The sequence below is a fragment of the Oncorhynchus keta genome, chromosome 19, assembly GCF_023373465.1.
Source record: "Oncorhynchus keta strain PuntledgeMale-10-30-2019 chromosome 19, Oket_V2, whole genome shotgun sequence".
In the NCBI taxonomy this organism is placed as follows: Eukaryota; Metazoa; Chordata; class Actinopteri; order Salmoniformes; family Salmonidae; genus Oncorhynchus; species Oncorhynchus keta.
Genome location: NC_068439.1, coordinates 33,035,114 through 33,058,379, shown reverse-complemented (window position 1 = coordinate 33,058,379; position 23,266 = coordinate 33,035,114). Strand labels below are relative to the sequence as shown.

At 43.0% G+C, this 23,266-nt stretch overlaps 2 protein-coding genes across 3 annotated transcripts; one reads left to right on the top strand and one right to left on the bottom strand.

Moving 5' to 3' along the window:
• The first annotated feature begins 610 nt into the window (after positions 1 to 610).
• mrpl9 (mitochondrial ribosomal protein L9) lies at positions 611 to 8,757 on the top strand. Its single transcript, XM_035793094.2, has 7 exons — positions 611 to 926; positions 6,166 to 6,325; positions 6,429 to 6,553; positions 6,729 to 6,782; positions 6,990 to 7,091; positions 7,695 to 7,778; positions 8,476 to 8,757. Exons 1-7 carry the CDS (start codon positions 828 to 830, stop codon positions 8,650 to 8,652), a joined length of 801 nt encoding a protein of 266 aa, XP_035648987.1. The 5' UTR covers positions 611 to 827; the 3' UTR covers positions 8,653 to 8,757.
• Positions 8,758 to 8,986: 229 nt separating this feature from the next.
• Positions 8,987 to 17,397, bottom strand: LOC118398084 (proline-rich protein PRCC-like). Of its 2 annotated transcripts, XM_035793093.2 has the most exons (8): positions 17,210 to 17,397; positions 16,455 to 16,701; positions 16,293 to 16,340; positions 13,236 to 13,715; positions 11,550 to 11,648; positions 11,145 to 11,291; positions 10,807 to 10,872; positions 8,987 to 10,479 (listed from the first exon to the last, which is right to left on the bottom strand). In XM_035793093.2, exons 1-8 carry the CDS (start codon positions 17,245 to 17,247, stop codon positions 10,393 to 10,395), a joined length of 1,212 nt encoding a protein of 403 aa, XP_035648986.1. In that variant the 5' UTR covers positions 17,248 to 17,397; the 3' UTR covers positions 8,987 to 10,392. The 2 variants fall into 2 exon arrangements, with proteins under 2 accessions (XP_035648986.1, XP_035648984.1); XM_035793091.2 differs by having other exon boundaries at positions 16,455 to 17,358.
• Positions 17,398 to 23,266: the final 5,869 nt, after the last annotated feature.

The window sequence follows — 23,266 nt, the reverse complement described above, 5'->3', positions numbered from 1 at the left end:
GGGCTTGTAAGTAAGCATACCTGTTGTATTCAGTGCATGTGACACATTTGATTTGATTGACATACCTGAATTTGTCCAATAGATACTCTTGTTTGCAACTGTTGGACTAATGATTACACACTAGATCAGCTAGATGCAGGCAGGAGTGTGAAAAGTGGTATTTAAATGTGTCAGTCTGTCACCTACTCAAATGTTTCTGTCGACCTGTGCGTGCGTCTATGTTGTAAACTAATTCATAGGCTAAATTGTAAAAACATCATGATAGGTATAGGGAATACTTGAGTCCTGTAGTAGCCTAAACCTATCTATGTTACATTTAGCTGGGTGAATGGAATATGAATGAGTCATCCAATATGCTGGTAATAGAAATGGCCATGCAAAAAAACATGTAAAGAATGTACTCCCTCATCTTAATCATCACTGGTGAATTCATGGCCTTTACCAAAACACATACACACAACCTATATTTCTCTCTCTCACACAGGTATGTTTATGAAATTGCATAAAATAATTCCAACGTTTTCATTCAAATCATTCCTAATATAAATTATCCTTAAACATTTTGACGGAAGATACAAGTTATTGCAGGCTTCATTTAAGATTCCTATCTGGGGTCCTTTCCTTCGTAGTAGCTCATGTGACGCACATCAACAGCGCCTAGTCAAGTGTAACCAGCTAGCCGGTTAGCATGAATTTCAAGATCTTGTTTGATTCATAACATCAAACTTTAGGTGCATTACGCCACCTTGCGTTAGTACAGTTTGAAAATAACATTTGTGCAGTGTTGAATACAAACGGGAATTTTATAGGCAGCTAATCTGACAACCATGTGGAGCACCAGCCGTCATGTCCTTCAGGATCTAGTCCGGGAGTTTACGAAAAAGACACATTCCTCGGTTCAGTGTTTTTCACAAACATCATGCAAGGTAAAGTTAGTTTTGCTTTTGAGTGAATGATAACATTTTTCTGTTTTTTAAACGTAGGCAGGAATAATATATACGTTGGCAAGCTAAATGGGTGCTGCTAACTATAGCCAACACAGGAGGTTGGTGGCACCTCAATTGGGGAGGATGGGCACTTTAATGGCTGGAGCAGAATGTGTGGAAAGGTGTCAAACACATGAGCTGTGTAAGAATACCAATAATGTATACTACATAATGAGCATATACTACTAGTTAATTTTAGTATACTGTAAATTAATGTTATCCTTTCAGTTGAGTGTACTAGCGCTTCGCATGCCTACCGGAAGTTGATGCTGTTTCCATGCATCTTGTTAGAATAAAAAAATGACTAGCAAGAGATCTGACGACTTCATTGAAAATGTCCATTAACACACGACTATACCACTTAGCTAAGCTAAGAATGACGTGAATAAATCAAGACAGTAAACATTGGGTAGTGTAGATAGCATTTAGTTAATATACCAGCAAGTTTGAGTAGCCAACTAATGTTAAGTAGCTAACTAACAATGGTACATACAAGCAACTGCAGTAGTGAGGCTAGCATAGCTAACGAATTGTCAGCCAACCTAATGTAATTATTTGAAAAGTAATCACTTTATTACATTGCTGAAAAAAATTACATCTTAATATTTGTGCTAATTACCTAAAGCAATGTATTTGTATTTTTGTCATTTACTTCAAATCTGAAAATGAAGCCACACTAATTTTTATGAAGAATTGCATTATGAGCCATAAATGCACAGAAATAGTGTCCACTGCTTGTATACTTTGTATTTTAGTTCATGTAGTATGACATCTGGGAACTTTTGGCATACAGTACTATGTCCAATAAGCATACTCCACTTTTGTCACAAATAGTATGGTCTTACTTCCGGTCTTCTGGTCAGGCTCCGTAGACGGGCACATCGCGCACCGCTTCCGAGCATACTACTCGACAATGTCCAGTCTATTGACAATAAGGTAGACGAAATCAGAGCAAAGGTTGCCTTCCAGAGAGACATCAGAGACTAATGTTCTTTGTTTCATGGAAACCTGGCTCACTCGAGACACGCTATCGGAGTCGATACAGCCACTTGGTTTCTTCACGCATCGCACTGACAGAAACAAGCATCTCTCTGGTAAGAAGAAGGTGCGTGGGTGTATGCCTTACGATTAACGAGACGTGGTGTGATCATAACAACATACAGGAACTCAAGTCCTTTTGTTCACCTGACATAGAATTTCTCACATATCAAAGGCCGACCACATTCTCTACCAAGAGAATTCTCTTCGATCATAATCACAGTCGTGTATATTCCCCCCCAAGCAGACACATCGACAGCCCTGAAAGAACTTCATTTGACTCTATGTAAACTGGAAACCACACATCCTGAGGCTGCATTTATTGTAGCTGGGGCTTTTAACAAAGCTAATCTGAAAACAAGGCTCCCAAAATTCTATCAGCATATCGATTGCGCTACCCGGGCTGGCACAACCCTCGATCATTGTTATTCTAACTTCCGTGATGCATATAAGGCCCTCCCCCGCTCTCCTTTCGGAAAAACTGACCACAACTCCATTTTGTTGCTCCCAGCCTATAGACAGAAACTTAAACAGGAAGCACCTGCGCTCAGGTCTGTTCAATGCTGGTCCGACCAATCGGATTCCACGCTTCAAGATTGCTTCAATCACTGGACTGGGATATGTTCCGCATAGCGTCGAACAACAACATTGATGAATACGCTGATTCGGTGAGAGAGTTTATTAACAAGTGCATCGGTGATGTTGTACCCACAGCGTCTATTAAAACATTCCCCAACCAGAAACCGTGGATTGATGGCAGCATCAAAACTGAAAGCGCAAACCTCTGCTTTTAATCAGAGCAAGGTGACCGGAAACATGACCGAATATAAACAGTGTAGCTATTCCCTCCGCAAGGCAATCAAACAAGCTAAGCATCAGTATATAAACAGTGTAGCTATTCCCTCCGCAAGGCAATCAAACAAGCTAAGCATCAGTATAGAGACAAAGTAGAGTCGCAATTCAACGGCTCAGACACGAGAGGAATGTGGCAGTCTACAGTCAATCTCGGACTACAAAAGAAAAACCAGCCCCGTCGCGGACCACGATGTCTTGCTCCCAGACAGACTAAACAACTTCTTTGCTCGCTTTGAGGACAATACAGTGCCACTAACACGGCCCACTACCAAAACCTGCGGGCTCTCCTTCACTGTAGCCAACGTGAACGTGAGTAAAACATTTAAACATGTTAACCCTCGCAAGGCTGCAGGCCCAGACAGCATCCCCAGCCGCATCCTTAGAGCATGCACAGACCAGCTGGCTGATGTGTTTCCGGACATATTCAATCAATCCTTATCCCAGTCTGCTGTTCCCACATGCTTCAAGGGGCACCGTTGTTCCTGTTCCCAAGAATGCTAAGGTAACTGAGGTAAATGACTACCGCCTGTAGCACTCACTTCCGTCATCATGAAGTGCTTCGAGACCAGTCAAGGACCATATCACCTCCACCCTACCTGACACCCTAGACCCACTCCGATTTGCTTAACGCCCCAATAGGTCCACAGACTACGCAATCACACTGCCCTAACCCATCTGGACAAGAGGAATACCTATGTAAGAATGCTGTTCATCGACTACAGCTCAGCATTTAACGCCATAGTACCCTCCAAACTCGTCATTAAGCTCAAGACCCTGGGTCTCGACCCCGCCCTGTGCAACTGGGTCCTGGACTTCCTGACGGGCCTCCCCCAGGTGGTTAGGGTAGGTAAAATCTCCATCCCGCTGATCCTCAACACTGGGGCCCCACAAGGATGTGTTCTCAGCCCTCCTGTAGTCCCTGTTCACCCACGACTGCGTGGCCATGCACGCCTCCAACTCAATCATCAAGTTAGCAGACAAGCCTCCCGGGTGGCGCAGTGGTTAAGGGCGCTGTACTGCAGTGCCACCAGAGGGTTCGCGCCCAGGCTCTGTCGTAACCGGCCGCGACCGGAAGGTCCGTGGGGCGACGCACAATTGGCCTAGCGTCGTCCGGGTTAGGGAGGGCTTGGCCGGTAGGGATATCCTTGTCTTATCGCGCACCAACAACTCCTGTGGCGGGCCGGGCGCAGGTGCACGGTGTTTCCTCCGACACATTGGTGCGGCTGGCTTCCGGGTTGGATGCGATCTGTGTTAAGAAGCAGTGCGCCTTGGTTGGGTTGTGTATCGGAGGACGCATGGCTTTCAACCTTCTACGCGAGTTGTAGCGATGAGACAAGATAGTAGCTACTAAAAACAGTTGGATACCACGAAATTGGGTAGAAAAAGGGGTAAACAATTAGTACGTTTTAAGTTCCGCGGCGTACACATCACGGACAAACTGAAATGGTCCACCACACAGACAGCGTGGTGAGAAGGCACAGCAGCGCCTCTTCAACCTCAGGAGGCTGAAGAAATTCGGCTTGTCATCAAAAACACTCGCAAACTTTTACAGATGCACAATCGAGAGCATCCTGTCGGGCTGTATCACCGCCTAGTACGGCAACTGCTCCGCCCATAACCGTAAGGCTCTCCAGGGGGTGGTGAGGTCTGCACAAAGCATCACTGGGGGCAAACTACCTGCCCTCCAGGACACCCACACCACCTGATGTCACAGGAAGGCAAAAAAGATCATCAAGGACAACAACCACCTGAGCCACTGCCTGTTCACCCCGCTATCATCCAGAAAGTGAGGTTAGTACAGGTGCATCAAAGCGGGGACCGAGAGACTAAAAAACAGCTTCTATCTCAAGGTCATCAGACTGTTTAACAGCCATCACTAACATTGAGTGGCTGCTGCCAACATACTGATTCAACTCTAGCCACCTTAATAATGGAAAAATGTGATGTAATAAATGTAGCACTTTAAACAATGACACTTTATATAATGTTTACATACCCAACATTACTCATCTCATATGTATATACTGTACTCTATACCATCTACTGCATCTTGCCATTCATATATTTATGTACATATTCTTATTCATTCCTTTACACTTGTGTGTGTATTATAAGGTAGTTGTTGTGAAATTGATAGGTTAGATTACTTGTTAGATATTACTGTATGGTCGGAACTAGAAGCACAAGCATTTCGCTACACTCACATTAACATCTGCCAACCATGTGTATGTGACAAATAAAATAACATTTTATTTTGATTTGTTAGTATGAGTATTCAAACACTGCTAGTGTTTCCATGTGTTTTGTGGAATTCCATTGGCTCCGTTCAAGACATTATTATGAGCAGTCTTCCCCTCAGCAGCCTCCCGTGAATTAGACAGAGATATTAGAGAAAGGAGTCTGGAATCCCATTGGACAATGAACAACCTCGTCTCAGAGCATTTCGTATTATTCTGTACATAAATCTGAGACTCTCTCCATTTAGTACGGTATGTATTAATTTGTGGCTGTCCATTACCCATTTCGTATGATATGGGAATTAAAATTTGGATTATATGTTACAAATTTGCAAAACGTACAATGGGTTACGAATGTGCTCAATTTGATATGTTATGAATTCTAGCGAGGTAGCTAACATATGCTAGGCTAGGGTTTAAGTTTAGGAGTTAGGTTAGGGGAAGAGTTAGCTAAAAAGGTTAAGATTAGGAAGGGTTAGCCAACATGCTGAGTAATTGCAAAGTAACTAAAAAGTTGTAAGTAGTTGAAAAGTTGCTAAAGTTGAACATGAGATTTGAACTCGCAACCCCCACCTATCTACCCGACCAACCACCCTCCATTTGTTTTTTAAAAGTAAGCATCTGTCTGTAACCATACAAAATGTAACATACTGAATTAATTATCCCGGCTTTACATACAGAATAGTATGAAATGCTCTGAGACCAGGTTGCAACGAATGGAGGAACGTATAACACCCTGCCAAGCAGACTTTTGATCAATCGTGTTCACGTTGTCATGCTGCGTTGTGTGGTTGCTAAGCTGTTTGTCCATCGATCATATTTTAAAGTCAGGGTTTGAGTCGAGAAAGATGCCTATTTTCCTAAAGTACACAATGTCATGATTCCTAAACAAGAGTTTGTATTGGACAAATTCAGGTATGTCCCTCCCCGTTTTAGTTACATTTTATGTTTGTTTCCATTTGGTTCTTAAACAGTAAACGGTTTCTGTAATGAATATATCCCTGGGGAACAAAGCTCTCCTACTATACCCCATTCTCTCTCTTGCACAGAATACAGTTGTGGTCGAGCGTTGGTGGCAGGTCCCATTGTCCAAAGAGGGCCGCCCACCAAGACTATACCCTCGGCGACATCGGGTCTACAAAGTGGTAGAGGACACAAAGCATGCTCCTAAGGAGAAGATGGAACTCATCCTCTCACAGACTGTGGCTAGTACGTATGCCTGTTTGTTCTTCCAATATCCGGACAAGGATATTACTTAGCATGAAGTATTGGGCATGCATGCATTCTAATGTATTTGTGGCTTTATTATAAGAGCTTGGTGGGCGAGGTGACACTGTGTTTGTGAAAAAGTCTGTTGGACGCAATAACCTCCTGGCCCAAGGCCTGGCAGTCTACCCATCACCAGAAAACAAAGCGATGTTTGCAGAGGAGTTGAGGGTGAGTGTTTTCTTCTGAGTCTTTAGATGCATTGGGGGTATGGTTTGTAGAAAAAGGTTCATGGGTGTGAGTCTGCCATTTTTATTGTAGGGTTGATGAAACATAGCTGGATCCTATGTTATATGCAGTCCTTATATTGCACCTCCTAAAACAGATGTATCATTTCCCTCTACAGCTTTTACATGAAGGGAGGCCCGAGGAGAGAATCCAAACCCGCACAGGACAGCTGGTGAGCAGGGCATTCCTTTTTCCTTTAGTTCTCATTTCTAAGTTGGTGTACTGTGGCTGTGTTGCTCATCACCAACCGTTTGTCTGAAACAACTAGAATAATATTTAATAGATCCTATTTGTACTTCTGTATTTGCAAATGAACATCGCTCCTACTACCCATTAGTCTGTCAGTTGTCTACAACCGAGCTGTGTGTCTTGTTTGCAGACGGTGGAGATCCTGAAGCATATGGAGTTGAAGGTTGAGAAAAGAACCTCCATTGAGTATGACATCACCAAAGAGATGGTCTGCAGACAGATTCTCCAGAAGGTAAGACCGGGCTTGTAGATTATTCAGTAAAATGAAAAATGGAGGACATTCATCCTTCCTTGAAGCAGTCACAGATCTGCGAGGGTTGGATTATCACCATTTTCATCAAACAGACAGTAATGAACATTTTCAACCGTGAAATTGCTCCAACAAACCATACAACTCTATGCACAAGGACTACTTTTAACGATTTTCACTGAACATTTTACAAAAACACATTTACTTGAAGAACAGGGCAGATGCAAAGTTGGGTAGCAGAATGATGGCACAAACCGTCATTCTGTTACCAACCTTTGCAACTGCAAATGTGTTTTTGTAAAATTGTTAAAAGTAGTCCTTGTGCGTAGTTGTATGTTTCAACTTTTCAATGATTGGTTTTTGTTGACATATTAAAGTGAAAACAATTGGGAGTCTCAGCAACAATGTTACTGTGGAATTGTCCACATTCACTCATGTCTAATCATCCTCTACTGATTAAGTGGTGTCGGTTTGGTAGCATTTTCTACCATGTTCTGTAACAAAGGTTGCCAATGGTGACTGAGAAGCAGTCATTGCTTTCACTTCAATCTTTTGATTTAGTCTTCTCATCTTTTTCCTATTCAGCGGGGCATATTTGTGCCACCTCATGCACTGAGACTACCAGAAGAGTCAATCAAAGACCTGGGAGATTACTGGTGTGAGGTCACAGTAAGGGCACAACTTCATATTTCACTGTGTTGACATTTTATTTTGTCTGGTCTAAATGTATGGAACTGTGGGTTCTATTGGTAATTTTCTCCAATGAAAGCATTGGCTTTTTACTACCAAAATAACTTCTCTTTCATTACTAATGAAGAGAGCAGCAGCTCAAATGGCTCTGGTCTGGTATCAGACCAGAACAGAAACTGGAGACTGAGGAGCCAACATGATTGAGATGAATTAAGGCATTCCATTAACACTAGAACCACCACTGACTTTTGTGAATAAAGTATATTTAACACAGACGTTGTTAGAATTTAGATATGTTTGTTCTAAGCAGTTTTATGAAGACATGTCATTCCCCTCCCGCCCTTCCTTTACCCGAAAGTTTGCTGCCCATCTAGCAACGTCCCATCAAAACTACACCTATATCAAAACTATTTTCACACATATTAGATTTAGCTTTTTTTATTTTGTATTATTTGGGGAAACTAATTTGCTGCAATTAGTTTTTGCCATGGTGCAGAGAAACATTTGCAGTTTTACATCTACACATTTGCCTTTTTATAGCTAATTTCCTACAATTCTACACATTGTGTCATGGCTTATGATGTTCATATGATATCTGGGGGGTTAAGGTTAGTGTCCTGTGTGGTAATCTGGCCCTGTGGTTCCAGTGTTCATATGCCTTTTCTCGTCTCCCCAGGTTAATGGGATAGATACTGTGCGCATCCCCATGTCGGTGGTGCCCTTTGAAGACCCTACAGCGACTGGGCGCAAACTGTTGAAAAGGCAAAAGCAGGAGGAGACTGTCGCAGCTGCAGTACAAGAGGCCCTGATTCCAGAAGGGACTCAGGAAAAAGACAAAGAACCCCACGATTGAGGACTAAACTTTAAGTACTCCAAAGCTACTTTGTCATTACTAGATGCTGCCGGGACGGTTTACTGTTTGACTCCTGACAAATGATTAAAGCATCTTTGGATCTGTTTTGAAAGTGCAAGATTGAGTTATTGTATTCTAGTCTCATTTTGTCATTTCATTATTTTCATATGCATGCCATCACTTTCACATGAGTAGTTACAGTGCAACTGCCTGGGATGGAGCTGTTAACTCGGTCTGGTTTTCCAGGTGTCAGCACCATCGACTGATTTTTATTTCGGTTTGTCCTTAATGTTAAGAGCTGAGGTGTTGGACAATACGTATCAAATCTGGCAAGTCAGGAAATGAAATACATTTATTGTAACAGCACAAAACATGTAACAGTGTAGGGTAAAACAAAAAGGTATTTCCCCTGCCTCTTACATAGATATACAGTATTGAAATGCCTCCTAATTATCTTGGCAAAAGCACAGACCTTTAAGATCTGAGTGCCTAAAATAGTTAGCCGTAACACCTTTAGAAATCTAGCAGTCTGTCTATAGCATTGTCCCCAATGGGGTGCTTTTGGCAGCGCCAGTCTTTGTCCCTGCCAATGCCAAGTTGTGAACATGGTTACATGATATCTGCTTTTACTTAATAGGAGTCAATATACAAAACACGAGCCAGCTCATCACGAAAGGTAGAACCGAGATGCTGGTTTTCAGCATTTTCTTTGGGGGGGGGGTTTTCAGCATTTCTCTTAATTCACACCCGTGACGATCTGAGAGGATTGGGTAAGTGTAAGCAAGGAATGTACCATAGCATATTTCTTATACATACAGTATCTGTCTTTAGATCCAGAATTGCTATCATATAACGCTATAACACCAGCAGAATGTGCAGAGAGCACCCTTCAGAAGCATGGATTCCCAAATCCTCACTAAATGTTGGTCTGGCAAAAGAGAACCTGGTTAGCTAGCCGGGATGGTAAAATACAAAACGGATCCAATTTCACATCCATGCTCCCTCTGAAGAGAAGGCAACGTCCTACAAGATTCTCCACAGGCTGAGCAACAGGCAGTATTTATTCAAATTGCACAGTTCATTATAATACCAATAAGTCATCACTGTATATGATTGTGTTTATTGGCAGACAGGAGTTTCTGGCTCCTTTCAAAGACTAACTCTCCCCCAAAATCCAGTAAAGAGATGCTTCAACCTGACCTGTTTGGAATACATCTCCACAACAGGGAAATTCCACCAAGGAAAAAAAGTGTTTCCTAACATTTAAAAAAACTAGGGGAAGCTTGTGGTTGGATTGACAATTTTAGAGCAGGTCACTGTCCCACCAAGGAAAACATTCCTCTTATGCTCAGACTGGAACGACCAATTATCAGTAATGTGTAATCTGGTGAAATACCACCACCACCAGCACATAAAATTGCATTTAAATACAATTTCCCAGGAAAGCATGTGTGCAGTCTGATTAGTTTGATTTCCTATGCAGCCAACAAACAAATATCAAATAGACCACCAAAACTACTTTATATCAGCAATGTTTTAAGTATCAAATCCAGGGAGGCCCACAAACAGGGGGGACAAAAAGGAAAGTCAGTGCTAACATCTCCAAGGATGGGTCTATGAGGTGTGTAACCCCTCCCCCACGGCAAGGGTATCTGCCCCATGTTGAGAACATCTTCTGGACTGTACTACTCTAAATCTCCAGGGGGGCTATGCATGCCACCAAGCCTTCTGTTACGGTTCTTAAAAGCCGTATTTGGCCTGTGTTTGCCGGCGAGTCAGCTTGTTGTCAGCCCAGTTGTTCTTCAGCTCTAGCTCTCGCTCCTTTGCCTATAGGTGATCAGAATTACAAGTTAACTCAAACTTTGACACATTTTGCTTGTACAAATCACATATCTGGTCAAATCCAGGTCTGTTGATATGAGGCCAATAACCATGCATGTTAAGTGTTTCCAAAATGATTGCCAGTGATAGGTGTGCCAAGTTGTGTTCAGTAGGCACCAAACAGGGAAAAACATTTTTTTTTAAATTCTCAACAGAAGGACAACTTGTCCAGTGGGAACACATTTTGTTTTTCTCCGGTTTGAGTCTACTGAATGGGACCTTGTTGTTAGGGTTCAAGACAGTACTGTAGCAATGTAAACAGTATTTACTCACCTGGTGGATGAGGTATGTGATCTGGTGCTTGCGTCGCTGTTGCCCTGTGGGTTGGTCTCCCTTTTTCTACAGACATAGGGAAGAGGTTAGGGAGTCAGCCCAAGCAAGGTTGAGATCAGATAACAAAATCCTCACTAAGCGACATGAAAAGTCTTAACCTACCAACTCCTCAACTCTAAATCCACTGTCGCCTTACATTCCCCTACCACATCATCACTACTACTACAATCCAGGTTCCAATTCAGCTCCTAGCACCTAACCCTTTGATGTTAACAGATCTGAAAAGAATGGACAAGTGTAAGCAATATGGGGATGGTTCCAGTGCAAATCTCCCTCACCTTGCTGAAGGATTTGCGCTCTTGCTTCTCTTCCGTCATGCTCTTGGTCATCCACTGCTGGTTGCCGCTCAGCTGGTCATCTCCCTTAATCTCCAGGAACTTCACCTCTTCCTTGCCCCTGTTCCTCTTCCCCTGCAGCCTCATGAACTGCAACCAGAAAATACACTCTTCTATATCTTGAAGCAGCAACCTCTATTCAGTGTATGAACTATGCTGACAATTATGGATGCAATCAGGACAATATAAAACAAATCAAGAAGAGCAAGATATTGGTTTCACGGTAGGTCAAATTCAGTGATATACAGGATGTCAGAAGGGAAAGGCTTCCTGATTGATCAGGGAAAAATCACGATCCTGATCAATAACAAGCCAACAGACCAATGTCAAGTCAAGAAACATACTTACCGCTTCGTCATCAAACAGGGCGGAGGAACTAGGTTGCTCTGGCTCGGGCAACGCTGGGTCAGACTCTGGATCCTGGTAGTAAGCCTCGTTGTAGTAACCCTATCCAAGAGGATGTTTTGTGTTAGCCTGTATCAATGCAACATGACACAAGAGCATTACGCCACCCTGAGTCATCTCAACGGATGAGAACAAGAGATTTTACAGCAAACTGCTGTGTGCCAAATTCACAGGGGTCAATAACGATCAATTCTGGGCATAGTACATCTGATGTTTGAAACTGAATATCAGCTTGGTACGACTGATATCCATAATTTGCTCTCATCTAAAATAAGTTGTAGTTGGACATTTGAGTTGGTAATGCACAGTAGGTCTATTGTATTTGGTCTATTGTGGAAGTTGAGTATTATTGGTGTTTATTTTGATGTATTGGCAACATAGTTTTACACAATGCATTGCTAAGCTTATATATGTCCATCTCGCTAGCTCGAGGGATAAAGAGCTACACACTATATATACACAAAAGTTTATGGACATCCCTTCAAATGAGTGGATTCAGCCATTTCAGCCACACCCGTTGCTGACAGGTGTATAAAATTGAGCACACCGCCATGCAATCTCCGTAGACAAACATTGGCAATAGAACGGCCTTACAGAAGAGCTTCATGACTTTCAACGTGGCACCGTCATAGGATGCCACCTTTCCAACAAGTCAGTTCGTCAAATTTCTGCCCTGCTAGAGCTGCCCGGGTCAATTGTAAGTGCTGTTACAAAGGCTTAGTCACGAAGTGGTAGGCCACACAAGCTCACAGAACGGGACCGCCGAGTGCCCAAGCATGTAAAGTAGTTTGTCCTCAGTTGCAGCACAGTTCAAAACTGCCTCTGGAACCAACGTCAGTACAAAAACTGTTTGTTGAGAGCTTCATGGTTTCCATGGCCGAGCAGCTGCACACAATCCTAAAATCACCATCCGCAATGCCAAGTGTCGGCTGGAGTGGAGTAAAGCTCGCCGCCAGTGGAAACGCATTCTCTGGAGTAATGAATCACGCTTCATCATCTGGCAGTCCGACGGACTAATCTGGGTTTGGCAGATGCCAGGAGAACGCAACCTGCCAAATGCATAGTGAAAACGGTAAAGTTTGGTGGAGGAGAAATAATGGTCCGGGGCTGTTTTTCCATGGGTCGGGCAAGGCCCCTTAGTTCCAGTGAAGGGAAGTCTTAATGCTACAGCATATAATGACAGTTGAGACGATTCTTACCTTCCAACTTTGTGGCAACAGTTTAGGGAAGGCCCTTTCCTGTTTCAGCATGGCAATGCCCCGTGCACAAAGCAACGTCCATACAGAAATTGTTTGTCGAGAACGGTGTGGAAATACTTGGACTGGTCTGCACAGAGCCCTGAACTCAACCCCAAACACCTTTGGTATGAATTGATAAACCCAACTGCGAGCCAGGCCTAATCGCACAACATCAGCGCTCAACCTCACTAATGCTCTTGTGAATGTAAGCAAATACCTTCAGCAATGTTCCATCATCTAGTGGAAAGCCTTCCCAGAAGAGTGGAGGCTGCTATTACAGTAAAGGGGGACCAACTCCATATTAATGCTCATTTTGGAATGAGATGTTCCACAAGCATGTGTCCACTTTTGGTTATGTAGTGTATCCATTGACCCAACATTTTCTCCGTACCTGAGGCTCTGCCGAGGGCTGCTGGTACACCCCTAGCTGTTGACCTCCCCAAGCTCCCTCTTGGTTTGCGCTAAAGTCCAGAGGGGCATCTGACTGGAATGTACCACGCTGCATGCCTGGAGGAGCAGGTAGCAGGCCTGAGGTGGGGACAGGCTCCGGGTTCAAGCTGGGGACCACAGCGGGGAGAGGCTTGGCGCTGTCTTCCAGGGAGAAGTAGTTCTCGGGGGCAAGTTCTTCGTCACTTTCCTCAGCAGCTATTTGCCTCGCTAGCTGCAGGGCAGCCGATTTAGCTGCTGCTTTGATGGCGGAGGGGGATGCACTGGAGCTGAGGTGGCCCTGGGAGGCCCCTAAGGAGGGCTTTGTGGGTTTCCTTGGCTCAGGCCGCTTGGTGAGGGTGTGCGGCACTAGGGCCCTCTGCATCTCCTTCACAACCATGTTTTTTGGCTGAGGCAGGAGGGAGGAAAGGCCAGTGCCAGGACCCTGAGATAGAGATGGAAAAAGAGAAAGAAAACAGGTCCTAAAAAAATCAAAGTTTGTTGGTCACATACACAGATTTACAGATGTTATCACGGGTACAGCAAAATGCTTATGTTCCTAGATCTAACAGTGCATTAATAACTAGATGAACAAACAATACACACAATCCTGACATTTTTTAAATAAGTTATTTAGGATGAATCATGACTAAAATACTGTGTATTCATATAATGTGGGTGAAACCGTATAACATTATTAAAGTTACCAGTGTTCATGACTATATCGGGTAGCAGTCTAGGGTGCAGGGTAGAGTACCAAGTGGTAGCCGGCTAGAAAAGTGAATAAGGTTCAGGGCAGGGTACTGGGCAGAGGCCGGCTAGTGGCGACTTAGATGAGGGCTTAGAACATGATAGGTATGGTTGGCAAGGCCTACGTCCACACTTCCAGGCTATATCACGCTTAACACCCTGGGCCATCATACAATCTAAGCTTGATGCCCTCAATCTCACACAAATGATCAATGAACCTACCAGGTACAACCCCAAATCCGTAAACACGGGCACCCTCGTAGATATCATCCTAACCAGTCTGCCCTCCAAATACAACTCTGCTGTCTTCAACCAGGATATCAGCGATCACTGCCTCATTGCCTGTGTCCGTAATGGGTCTGCGGTCAAACGACCACCCCTCATCACTGTCAAACGCTCCCTAAAACACTTCAGCGAGCAGGCCTTTCTAGTCAACCTGGCCCGGGTATCCTGGAAGGATATTGATCTCATTCCATCAGTAGAGGATGCCTGGTTATTCTTTAAAAAGTGCTTTCCTCACCATCTTAAATAAGTATGCCCCATTAAAAAAAAATTGGAACCAGGATCAGATATAGCCCTTGGTTCACTCCAGACCTGACTGCCCTTGACCAGCACAAGAACATCTGGTGGTGTACTGCATTAGCATCGAATAGCCCCCGCGACATGCAACTTTTCAGGGAAGTTAGGAACCAATACACACAGGGAGTTAGGAAAGCAAAGGCTAGCTTTTTCAAACACATATTTGCATCCTGTAGCACAAACTCCAAAAAGTTCTATGACACTAAAGTCCATGGAGAATAAGAGCACCTCCTCCCACCTGCCCACTGCACTGAGGCTAGGAAAGACTGTCACCACCGATAAATCCACGATAATTGAGAATTTCAACAAGCATTTTTCTATGGATGGCCATGCTTTCCACCTGGCTACCCCTACCCCAGTCCACAGCCCTGCACCCCCCCACAGCAACTTGCCCAAGCCTCCCCCATTTCTCCTTCACCCAAGTAGCTGATGTATCTTCAACCGATAACTGCCCACACCTGCCTGCCCGTCCAGCATCACTACTCTGGATGGTTCTGAATATGTGGACAACTACAAATACCTGTCTGGTTAGACTGTAAACATTCCTTCCAGACTAACATTAAGCATCTTCAATCCAAAATTAAATCTAGAATTGCCTTCCTATTTCGCAACAAAGCATCCTTCACTCATGCTGCTAAACATACCCTCGTAAAACTGACTATCCTACCGATCCTCGACTTAGACGATGTAATTTACAAAATAGCCTCCAACACTCTACTCAGCAAATTGGATGCAGTCTATCACAGTGCCATCCATTTTGTCACCGAATCCCCATATACTCCCCACCACTGCAACCTGTATGCTCTCGTTGGCTGGCCCTCGCTTCATATTCGTTGCCAAACCCACTGGCTCCAGGTCATCTATTCGTCTTTGCTAGGTAAAGCCCCGCCTTATGTCAGCTCACTGGTCACCATAGCAGCACCCACCCGTAGCACGAGCTCCGGCAGGTATATTTCACTATGCGCCCCCAAAGCCAATTCCTCCTTTGGCCACTTTTCCTTCCAGTTCTCTGCTGCCAATGACTGGAACAAACTGCAAAATCACAGAAGCTGGAGACTCATATCTCCCTCACTAGCTTTAAGCACCAGCTGTTAGAGCAGCTCACAGATTACTGCGCCTGTACATAGGCCATCTGTAAATAGCCCATCCAACTACCTCATCCTCATACTGTTATTTATTTTGCTCTTTTGCACCCCAGTATCTCTACTTGCACTCATCTTCTGCACATATATCACTTCAGCGTTTAATTGCTATATTGTAATTATTTCATCACTATGGCCCATTTATTGCCTTACCTCCCTTATCTTACCTCATTTGCACACACTGTATATAGACTTTCCCCCCCTTATTATTGAATATGTTTGTTTATTCCATGTGTAACTCTGTGTTGTCGTTTGTGTCGCACTGCTTTGCATTATCTTGGCCAGGTTGCAGTTGTTAATGAGAACTTGTTCTCAACTAGCCTACCTGGTTAAATAAAGGTGAAATATATATATAGTTTTTTAATCACCTCCGGCCGTGATTGGGAGTCACCGGCCGTGATAGGACAGCACACAATTGGCCCAGCGTCACCCGGGTTTGGCCATCATTGTAAATAATAATTAGTTCTCAACTGACTTGCCTAGTTGAATAAAGGTTAAATATACTGAGAATTTGTCACTGAAAATGATCTAAAATGCAAATCATGTTTTACCTGGGGCAGGGATTTCTTTCTCCTTGGTTCATCTTCATCAGAGTCAGACTGTTGACAAGACATAGGATCATTTTGAAATCAACACTTCTAATCCATTTCAAAACAAGCACATTACATGTTTAAAAACTAGCATGGTTATGAGCCTGTGGCCCTGTTACTTACATCCCCTCTCTTTATCTCAGGTATAGGGATTTTGACAGGCTCTGTTCGCTTCTTCGGTTTAGGTAAGTCGAAAGGCAACCCTCCCTTGGATGGTTGAGAACGGGTAACTGAGTCCTCGTCGCCATCGTTTGACACAGTGTTCCGTGAAGAGAAGTGTGTTGTCCCTTTGCATGGTCGCACGTTTCCTAGTGCCTCTGAGGCAGATCTTTTGGGGTCAGGGAGGCGTGCGAAAAGACCCCCACGTTTGCTACCCGGGACGATGGAACTAACGTTAGACGTTTCGTCTGAATCACTGTCATCACTGCTAGCATACGCTACCAAAGACATTGTTGATGTTTCTGGAGCAGCTTTGGCATAAGTAGCGGGTAAATACTGATATGGCCTAACTAGCTAGCTGCACCCACCGACCAACACCTGCCAAGTTTACGATAGCTAACGTTCGCTAGCTAAAATTGTTTGGCCGTACACGTATCCGAGGCTTACTTCATGAGAACAACCAATAAATTGTGGACAACAATTTACATTTATGACAAACTTTAGAGCTAATTTTCAAATTGTAAACAATTGACTCGCTAGAGGCTAAATCCTGCGGCTCAAGTCGAGCCTCTGCAGAGTAAGTTAATAATGTTCCAAACAGGCCGATTACTGACTAGACTCGAAGCAAACAAGGCCTCGGCAGGTGCTTAACATACCTTTAATGTGAATGTTAAGCCAGTTCTAGTTTAACGTTACACGGAATATTATGCAGTCAATACCCATGGTTTCTTTCCTCCACCAAAATAGCTCGTTCCATCCAATAACAGCAATCGCTTGCTTATCCTTTTTGGGGTCTCTAATACCATGGATGGATGCGTGCAAAACAGAAGTGTTCAAGCTGCTACTAATTGCGCAGCTTCGACGCAAATCCATCTTCTTCGTTTGGTTTTCCGGCAGACTAGATGCTTCCTTGTTGGGTGGTGCTGCCTTTCATAGTTTGGAAAAGGGATTGCACATTTTTTTTATGGAAATGGGGGAAAAAAGGACATTTCATCTAATTAAGCAATAATGCCAGAGGAGATGTGGTATATGGCTAATATACCACGGCTAAGGGCTGTTCTTATGCGCAATGCAGAATGCCTGGACACAGTCCTTACATGGAACCAAAACCGTCTCTGCATGTGCTCCATCGTGCATAAATGTATTTTGTCCCCCCCACACCAAACGCGATCACGACACACAGGTTAAAATATCAAAACAAACTCTGAACCAATTACATTAATTTGGGGACAGGTCGAAAGCATTAAACATGTGTGGCAATTTAGCTAGCTAGCTTGCACTTGCTAGCTAATTTGTCCTGTTTAGCTTGCTTTCGGTTGCTAGCTAAATTGTCCAGGGATATAAACATTGAGTTGTTAGTTTACCTGAAATGCACAAGGTCCTCTACTCTGACAATGAATCCATATATAAAATGGTCAACTGAATTGTTTCTAGTCATCTCTCCTCCTTCCAGGCTTTTTCTTCTCTGGACTTTATATTGCTATTGGCAACTTTCATAAATTAGATGTATTACCGTCACCGATCTCGATCGTCTTTCAGTCACCCACGTGGGTATAACCAATGAGGAGATGGCACGTGGGTACCTGCTTCTATAAACGAATGAGGACATGGGAGAGGCAGGGCTTGCAGCGCGATCTGCATCACAAATAGAACTATCTTCTATTTTAGCCTTTGGCAATGCAGACGCTCATTGCCGCGTGCGAGCAGTGTGGGTGCAATAATTGAATAATATAGATTTCTACATTTATTTTGCGACGCGAGCGGTGTCGTCAGCCTGTTAGCCATCGTATATTGGCCATATATCACAAACCCCAGAGGTGCCTTATTGCTATTATAAACTGGTTAACAACGTAATTAGAGCAGTAAAAACAAATGCTTTGTCATATGCGTTATATACAGTCTGAAATACCACGGCTGTCAGCCAATCAGCATTCAGGTCTCGAACAACTCAGTTTATGATCCTATTTAATTATGTTGGTAACCATTTCGCTGCCGTGCTCCCTTCTTCTTCTTCTTCTTCTTCTATGGTATTATAACGGGCTGCAAACAAACGTTAATTGTGCATGCTGCCATATACTGACAGCTTAATTAAATAGTACCGGCATGCTGGCCTTCTAAGCAGAGTTGCAAAGAAAAAGACACACCTCAGACTGGCCAATAAAAAGAGTCTGAGATTTGGCTTTTTCTTTACAACTCTGCCTAGAAGGCCAACATCCCGGAGTTGCCTCTTCACTGTTGACGTTGAGACTGGTGTTTTGCAGGTACTATTTAATGAAGCTGCCAGTTGAGGACTTGTGAGGTGTCTGTTTCTCAAACTAGACACTCTAATGTACTTGTCCTCTTGTTCAATTGTGCACCGAGGCCTCCCACTCCTCTTTCTATTTTGTTTAGACCCAGTTTGCTCTGTTCTGTGAAGGGAGTAGTACACAGTGTTGTACGAGATCTTTAGTTTCTTGGCAATTTCTCGCAAGGAATAGCCTTAATTTCTCAGAACAAGAATAGACTGATGAGTTTCAGAAGAAACTTCTTTGTTTTTTTCGGCAGGTAGCGTTCTCCTGGCATCCGCCAAACCCAGATTCCTCTGTCGGACTGTCAGATGGTGATACGTGATTCATCACTCCAGAAAACATGTTTCCACTGCTCCAGAATCCAATGGCAGCGAGCTTTACACAACTCCAGCCCCAGCTTGGCATTGTGCATGGCTGCTCGGCCATGGAAACCCATTTCATGAAGTTACCAAATAACAGTTATTGTGCTGACGTTGGTTCCATATGCAGTTTGGAACTCGGTAGTGATTGTTGCAACCAAGGACAGATGATTTTTACGCGCTTCAACTTCAGCACTCTGAGGTCCCATTCTGTGAGCTTGTGTGGCCTACCACTTCGCGGAATGAGCCGTTGTTGCGACTAGATGTTTCCACTTCACAATAACGGCACTTAGAGTTGACTGGGGCAGGCATACATTTGACGAACTGACTTGTTGGAAAGGTGGCATCCTATGATGGTGCCACATTGAAAGTCACTGAGCTTTTCAGTAAGGCCATTCTACTGCCAATGTTTGTCTATGGAGATTGCATGGCTTTGTGCTTGATTTTATACACCTGTCAGCAACGGGTGTGGCTGAAATAGCCAAATCCACTAATTTGAAGGGGTGTCCACATACTTTTGTATATATGGAGTATCTACTTCAATTACCTCGTACCCTTGCACATCAACTCAGTACTGGCACCCCGTGTATATAGCCATGTTTGTGTATTTATTATTTATTTTATTATGTGTTTTACTTTTCTATTATCTTTCTATTTTCTTTCTCTCTGCATTGTTGGGAAGGGCTGTAAATTAGCGTTTCACTGTTAGTCTACACATGTTGTTTACAAAGCACGTGACAAATCAAATTTGATTTGATTTGACTGGGTTTTCAGTAACATATTTATCCCTTCTACACACATTTGACAAATGCCCAAACCTTTTACAATTACGACATTGCAACGGCTTGTTCACAAACATCTCACTGCGTATCTCATATACCCCAGCAAACCCCAGAAACTCTTCATCAAATATCAATAACATATAGACTTCCCTTCTTCTGTCCATTCACCATACATTTCCTACGTTCCTCCACTGCTCCTGGTATGTGGTGTTTATGACATGGAGCCTCAATTTCCACCGAGATGCCAGAGATGACACCTTTTACCTGTTCCTTTTGTTCTTCCGATACACAATAAATCAACCACATACCACTCCTGGTAACTCTGGTTAACTCCACCTTTTCCAATGCATCCTCCACCATTTGCGCGAAAGCAATTGGGTCTCCCAAAATCTCCCATTTGCTCCATTTTCCAATGTCACAGTCTTCCACTCACATCCATCAACTTTACTGAACACACCATCAGACTCTGCAAACCCACCTTTTCTGTGCACCTTGACTTTGACATGGAAAATGTTATTCCCCCCATAGATCAATATCCTATGGTACAATATCCTATCAAATATTCATAAAAGTCATATCAAACCAAAAAAAGGGTTAATTTAAATAATTGTCGGTATTGTCAAAGGATACAAAACAATTAGATTGGACTCTGACATGTAGATAGATTTCAGCCCTATGCTGAACAGGTCTAACCATAAAAATGTTTTTAAAAATTCCAAACACTAACCCTAAAAACAAATCTCCCTATTGAATGAGAACAGTAGGTAGCTATTGTGTATTAGGTCCAGTAGGTCCAGCAGGTACAAATCTACCATTGTTATGGTGATCTGACAAAAAATAAGCTATTGGTACATGGTATCTTTCAAGTACATGGACATCCTTTAAACCTTTCAGGGAAATTAACCATTTAAATATACAAACACTAAGACCAAGACCAAGAGACTGATACAGAGGACACTGCAGGACCCTGCAGGAGTTGCTGCTTCACATCCCAGCTGTTGAGCTTCAACTCCACTAGACACAGCATGCTGTGTCAGTTGTGGAGTGTCACAGGAGGGAGGCGGTGAGATCTGGTGTTGTAGAGACTGTGGCACTGGCATCCTTAGGTTTCGCAATGGTAGAAACATTGTTCTTCATTTGGAATTGTGGGAGGTATGTACTGTATCCAATGAGCTTTCAATTGACCTTAGAGCACCTGTTCATCAGCAGCTGATCATTCTAGCTTTTCTGCACTATTCTGCATAATCTGACAAACTGTAGTCGTGATATTCTGCATAGAATATATAATAGTACTGATAATTTACAAATCTAATGTTGCTATCATGTTGATCCAAAGTGAGTGTATTTTAGCAACTTTTACTGTCTTTACTCAGCACACCGTGTTTGGGTTGAAATACTGATCCATGAATACCCAACAACAACATTTGTGGTTCTCATTTCCTGTACTTTATTTGGAGGAGAAATTCGATCTTACAGGAACTTCACAAATGAGTCGTACAAGGATTTACGACTAGCAGCTTAGGTAATAATGGGGTCTATGATGGGGTCTTAACTATGACCAGTAGGCTACATAATATATCACATATTATAGTGGTCAGAATTATGACCAGCTGGTCAGATAGTCACAATTATGACCAACTGGTCATATGGTGGTCAGAAAAATACGATATTTTCTGGTTGGTTTAAAAAACATAATTTTTCAACCAGTTTGTCACCAAAATAAGATGTCATAAAACGACATCATACTGACATCCTTTCAACCAAGTTTTTCCCATTGGGCATGTACTCAATACTAGTAGTTGGATTCCACCAGCCTCCTCAGATGTCAGAAGAACCTCTCTATGTCCTCGGGTATACAGCAAGAAACAACCATATGGATTTGACAGGTGGGAGTAATTTATTTGAGGCAAATGGGACTCAAATTGTAGCTGCAGATGCCTTGTTTGGAATACCCAGGAAGCTATCCTTAGGCATAAGTGTGGATGGACCCAAACCTGCTGACAGGTTTTTCTGCAACCTTTGTCTGTGCTGCTAAGAACCTGTCAAACGAGATACTTGAGATGCTATACGATGAAGTGTCAAAAGTGTATAGGCGAGACTAAGGCACTATGGTTAGTCTGGCATCACATCAAACGGGTTTGGTTTAGTTGGATATATTTTGGTTGGTCTTGGATTTTTACTAATATCTAACAGGAAGACTGGACTCTTTCAGCCGACTGATGGTCACACTGCTTTTGTGTTCTGGTAAATGTAAAGAGTGATGAGTCTCACTGCTCCAAGGTATTCCAAATAGAGTCTATCTTTATTCGATGCATAATGTCTTAAAAGAGGCATAGTTACAAAGACTCTGTTAAGTTCCAAGATGTACTACCCCAGTTGCAATGGGGTAGGACTCCTTGTCAAGTGCTATCAAATGAGTGTTCTGATGTAAGGGTGTTTGTCCGTGTTTGTGGTGTGTCTTCCCTAAGGGCATAAAAATATGTTGTTACAAGATTAAATTTCTTCCACCCTTGATGGAAATTCAGCAATTCGCCTGGACAGTGCTCACTAATGAACCCTGTGAAAGTACTGCTAAAACTACATTTACTTGATATATCCATTAATGTCAATCATTTTTACACAGATTTGTACAGGTTCTTTGGAGTTTTCAATATTCCCACACTTTGTCTTAAATTGAAAATACCAGGAGCAACCCTGGGACATAAAATTGGGGTGGCAGGTAACCTAGTGGTTAGAGTGTTGGGCCAGTAACCAAAAGGTTGCTGGGTCAAATCCCTGAGCTGACAAGGTCAACATCTGTTGTTCTGCCCCTGAATAACAGTTCCCAGGTAGGCAGGTCATTGTAAATAAGAATTTGTTCTTAACTGACTTGCCTAGTTAAATAAAGGTTACATTTAAAATAAAAAAAAGTTCAGTTGGACATTTCAGAGTTAATTGTCAGTTTGAAACTTGTGTACTACCCAACCCTTTTCACACTACTAGCCAGCAGAGCTGCACCAAGCTGAATTGTGGGGTTACACATTCATTCACCATATGGTTTCTGGAACCATGCTACAAAGGACGGTGTGAAAGAAAATAAAGCCAAATACAGTACCCCTTTTGGATTGACACAATAGTGGAGAAAATTGAATTGGATCTCCCTAGATAGGCTACTCAGATACATCAATGATATTGTATCAGTGGAATATTATAGACAATTTGAATCTGAGGTAAAGCAAATCAAATACAAAATAAGGATTTTGTTGGTGTTTTGGTAGGTTTATTTAGCTTAAAATCCTTGGAGGTTATGTAATCTTGCAGAATTCCAATATCTTTGCTACCTCGGTTTCAAGCCTAGCCCATACTAG

Bases quoted from the DNA above. Each gene is read 5' to 3' on its own strand.
- mrpl9 (XM_035793094.2), top strand. From the start codon at position 828: ATGTGGAGCACCAGCCGTCATGTCCTTCAGGATCTAGTCCGGGAGTTT. The intron at 6,326-6,428 runs GTACGTATGCCT...CTTTATTATAAG, and splicing joins CCTCTCACAGACTGTGGCTA to AGCTTGGTGGGCGAGGTGAC. The intron at 6,554-6,728 runs GTGAGTGTTTTC...TTCCCTCTACAG, and splicing joins TGTTTGCAGAGGAGTTGAGG to CTTTTACATGAAGGGAGGCC.
- LOC118398084 (XM_035793091.2), bottom strand. From the start codon at position 16,781: ATGTCTTTGGTAGCGTATGCTAGCAGTGATGACAGTGATTCAGACGAA. The intron at 16,341-16,454 runs GTAAGTAACAGG...TCTTGTCAACAG, and splicing joins CTGAGATAAAGAGAGGGGAT to TCTGACTCTGATGAAGATGA. The intron at 10,480-10,806 runs GTGAGTAAATAC...GATCACCTATAG, and splicing joins TCACATACCTCATCCACCAG to GCAAAGGAGCGAGAGCTAGA.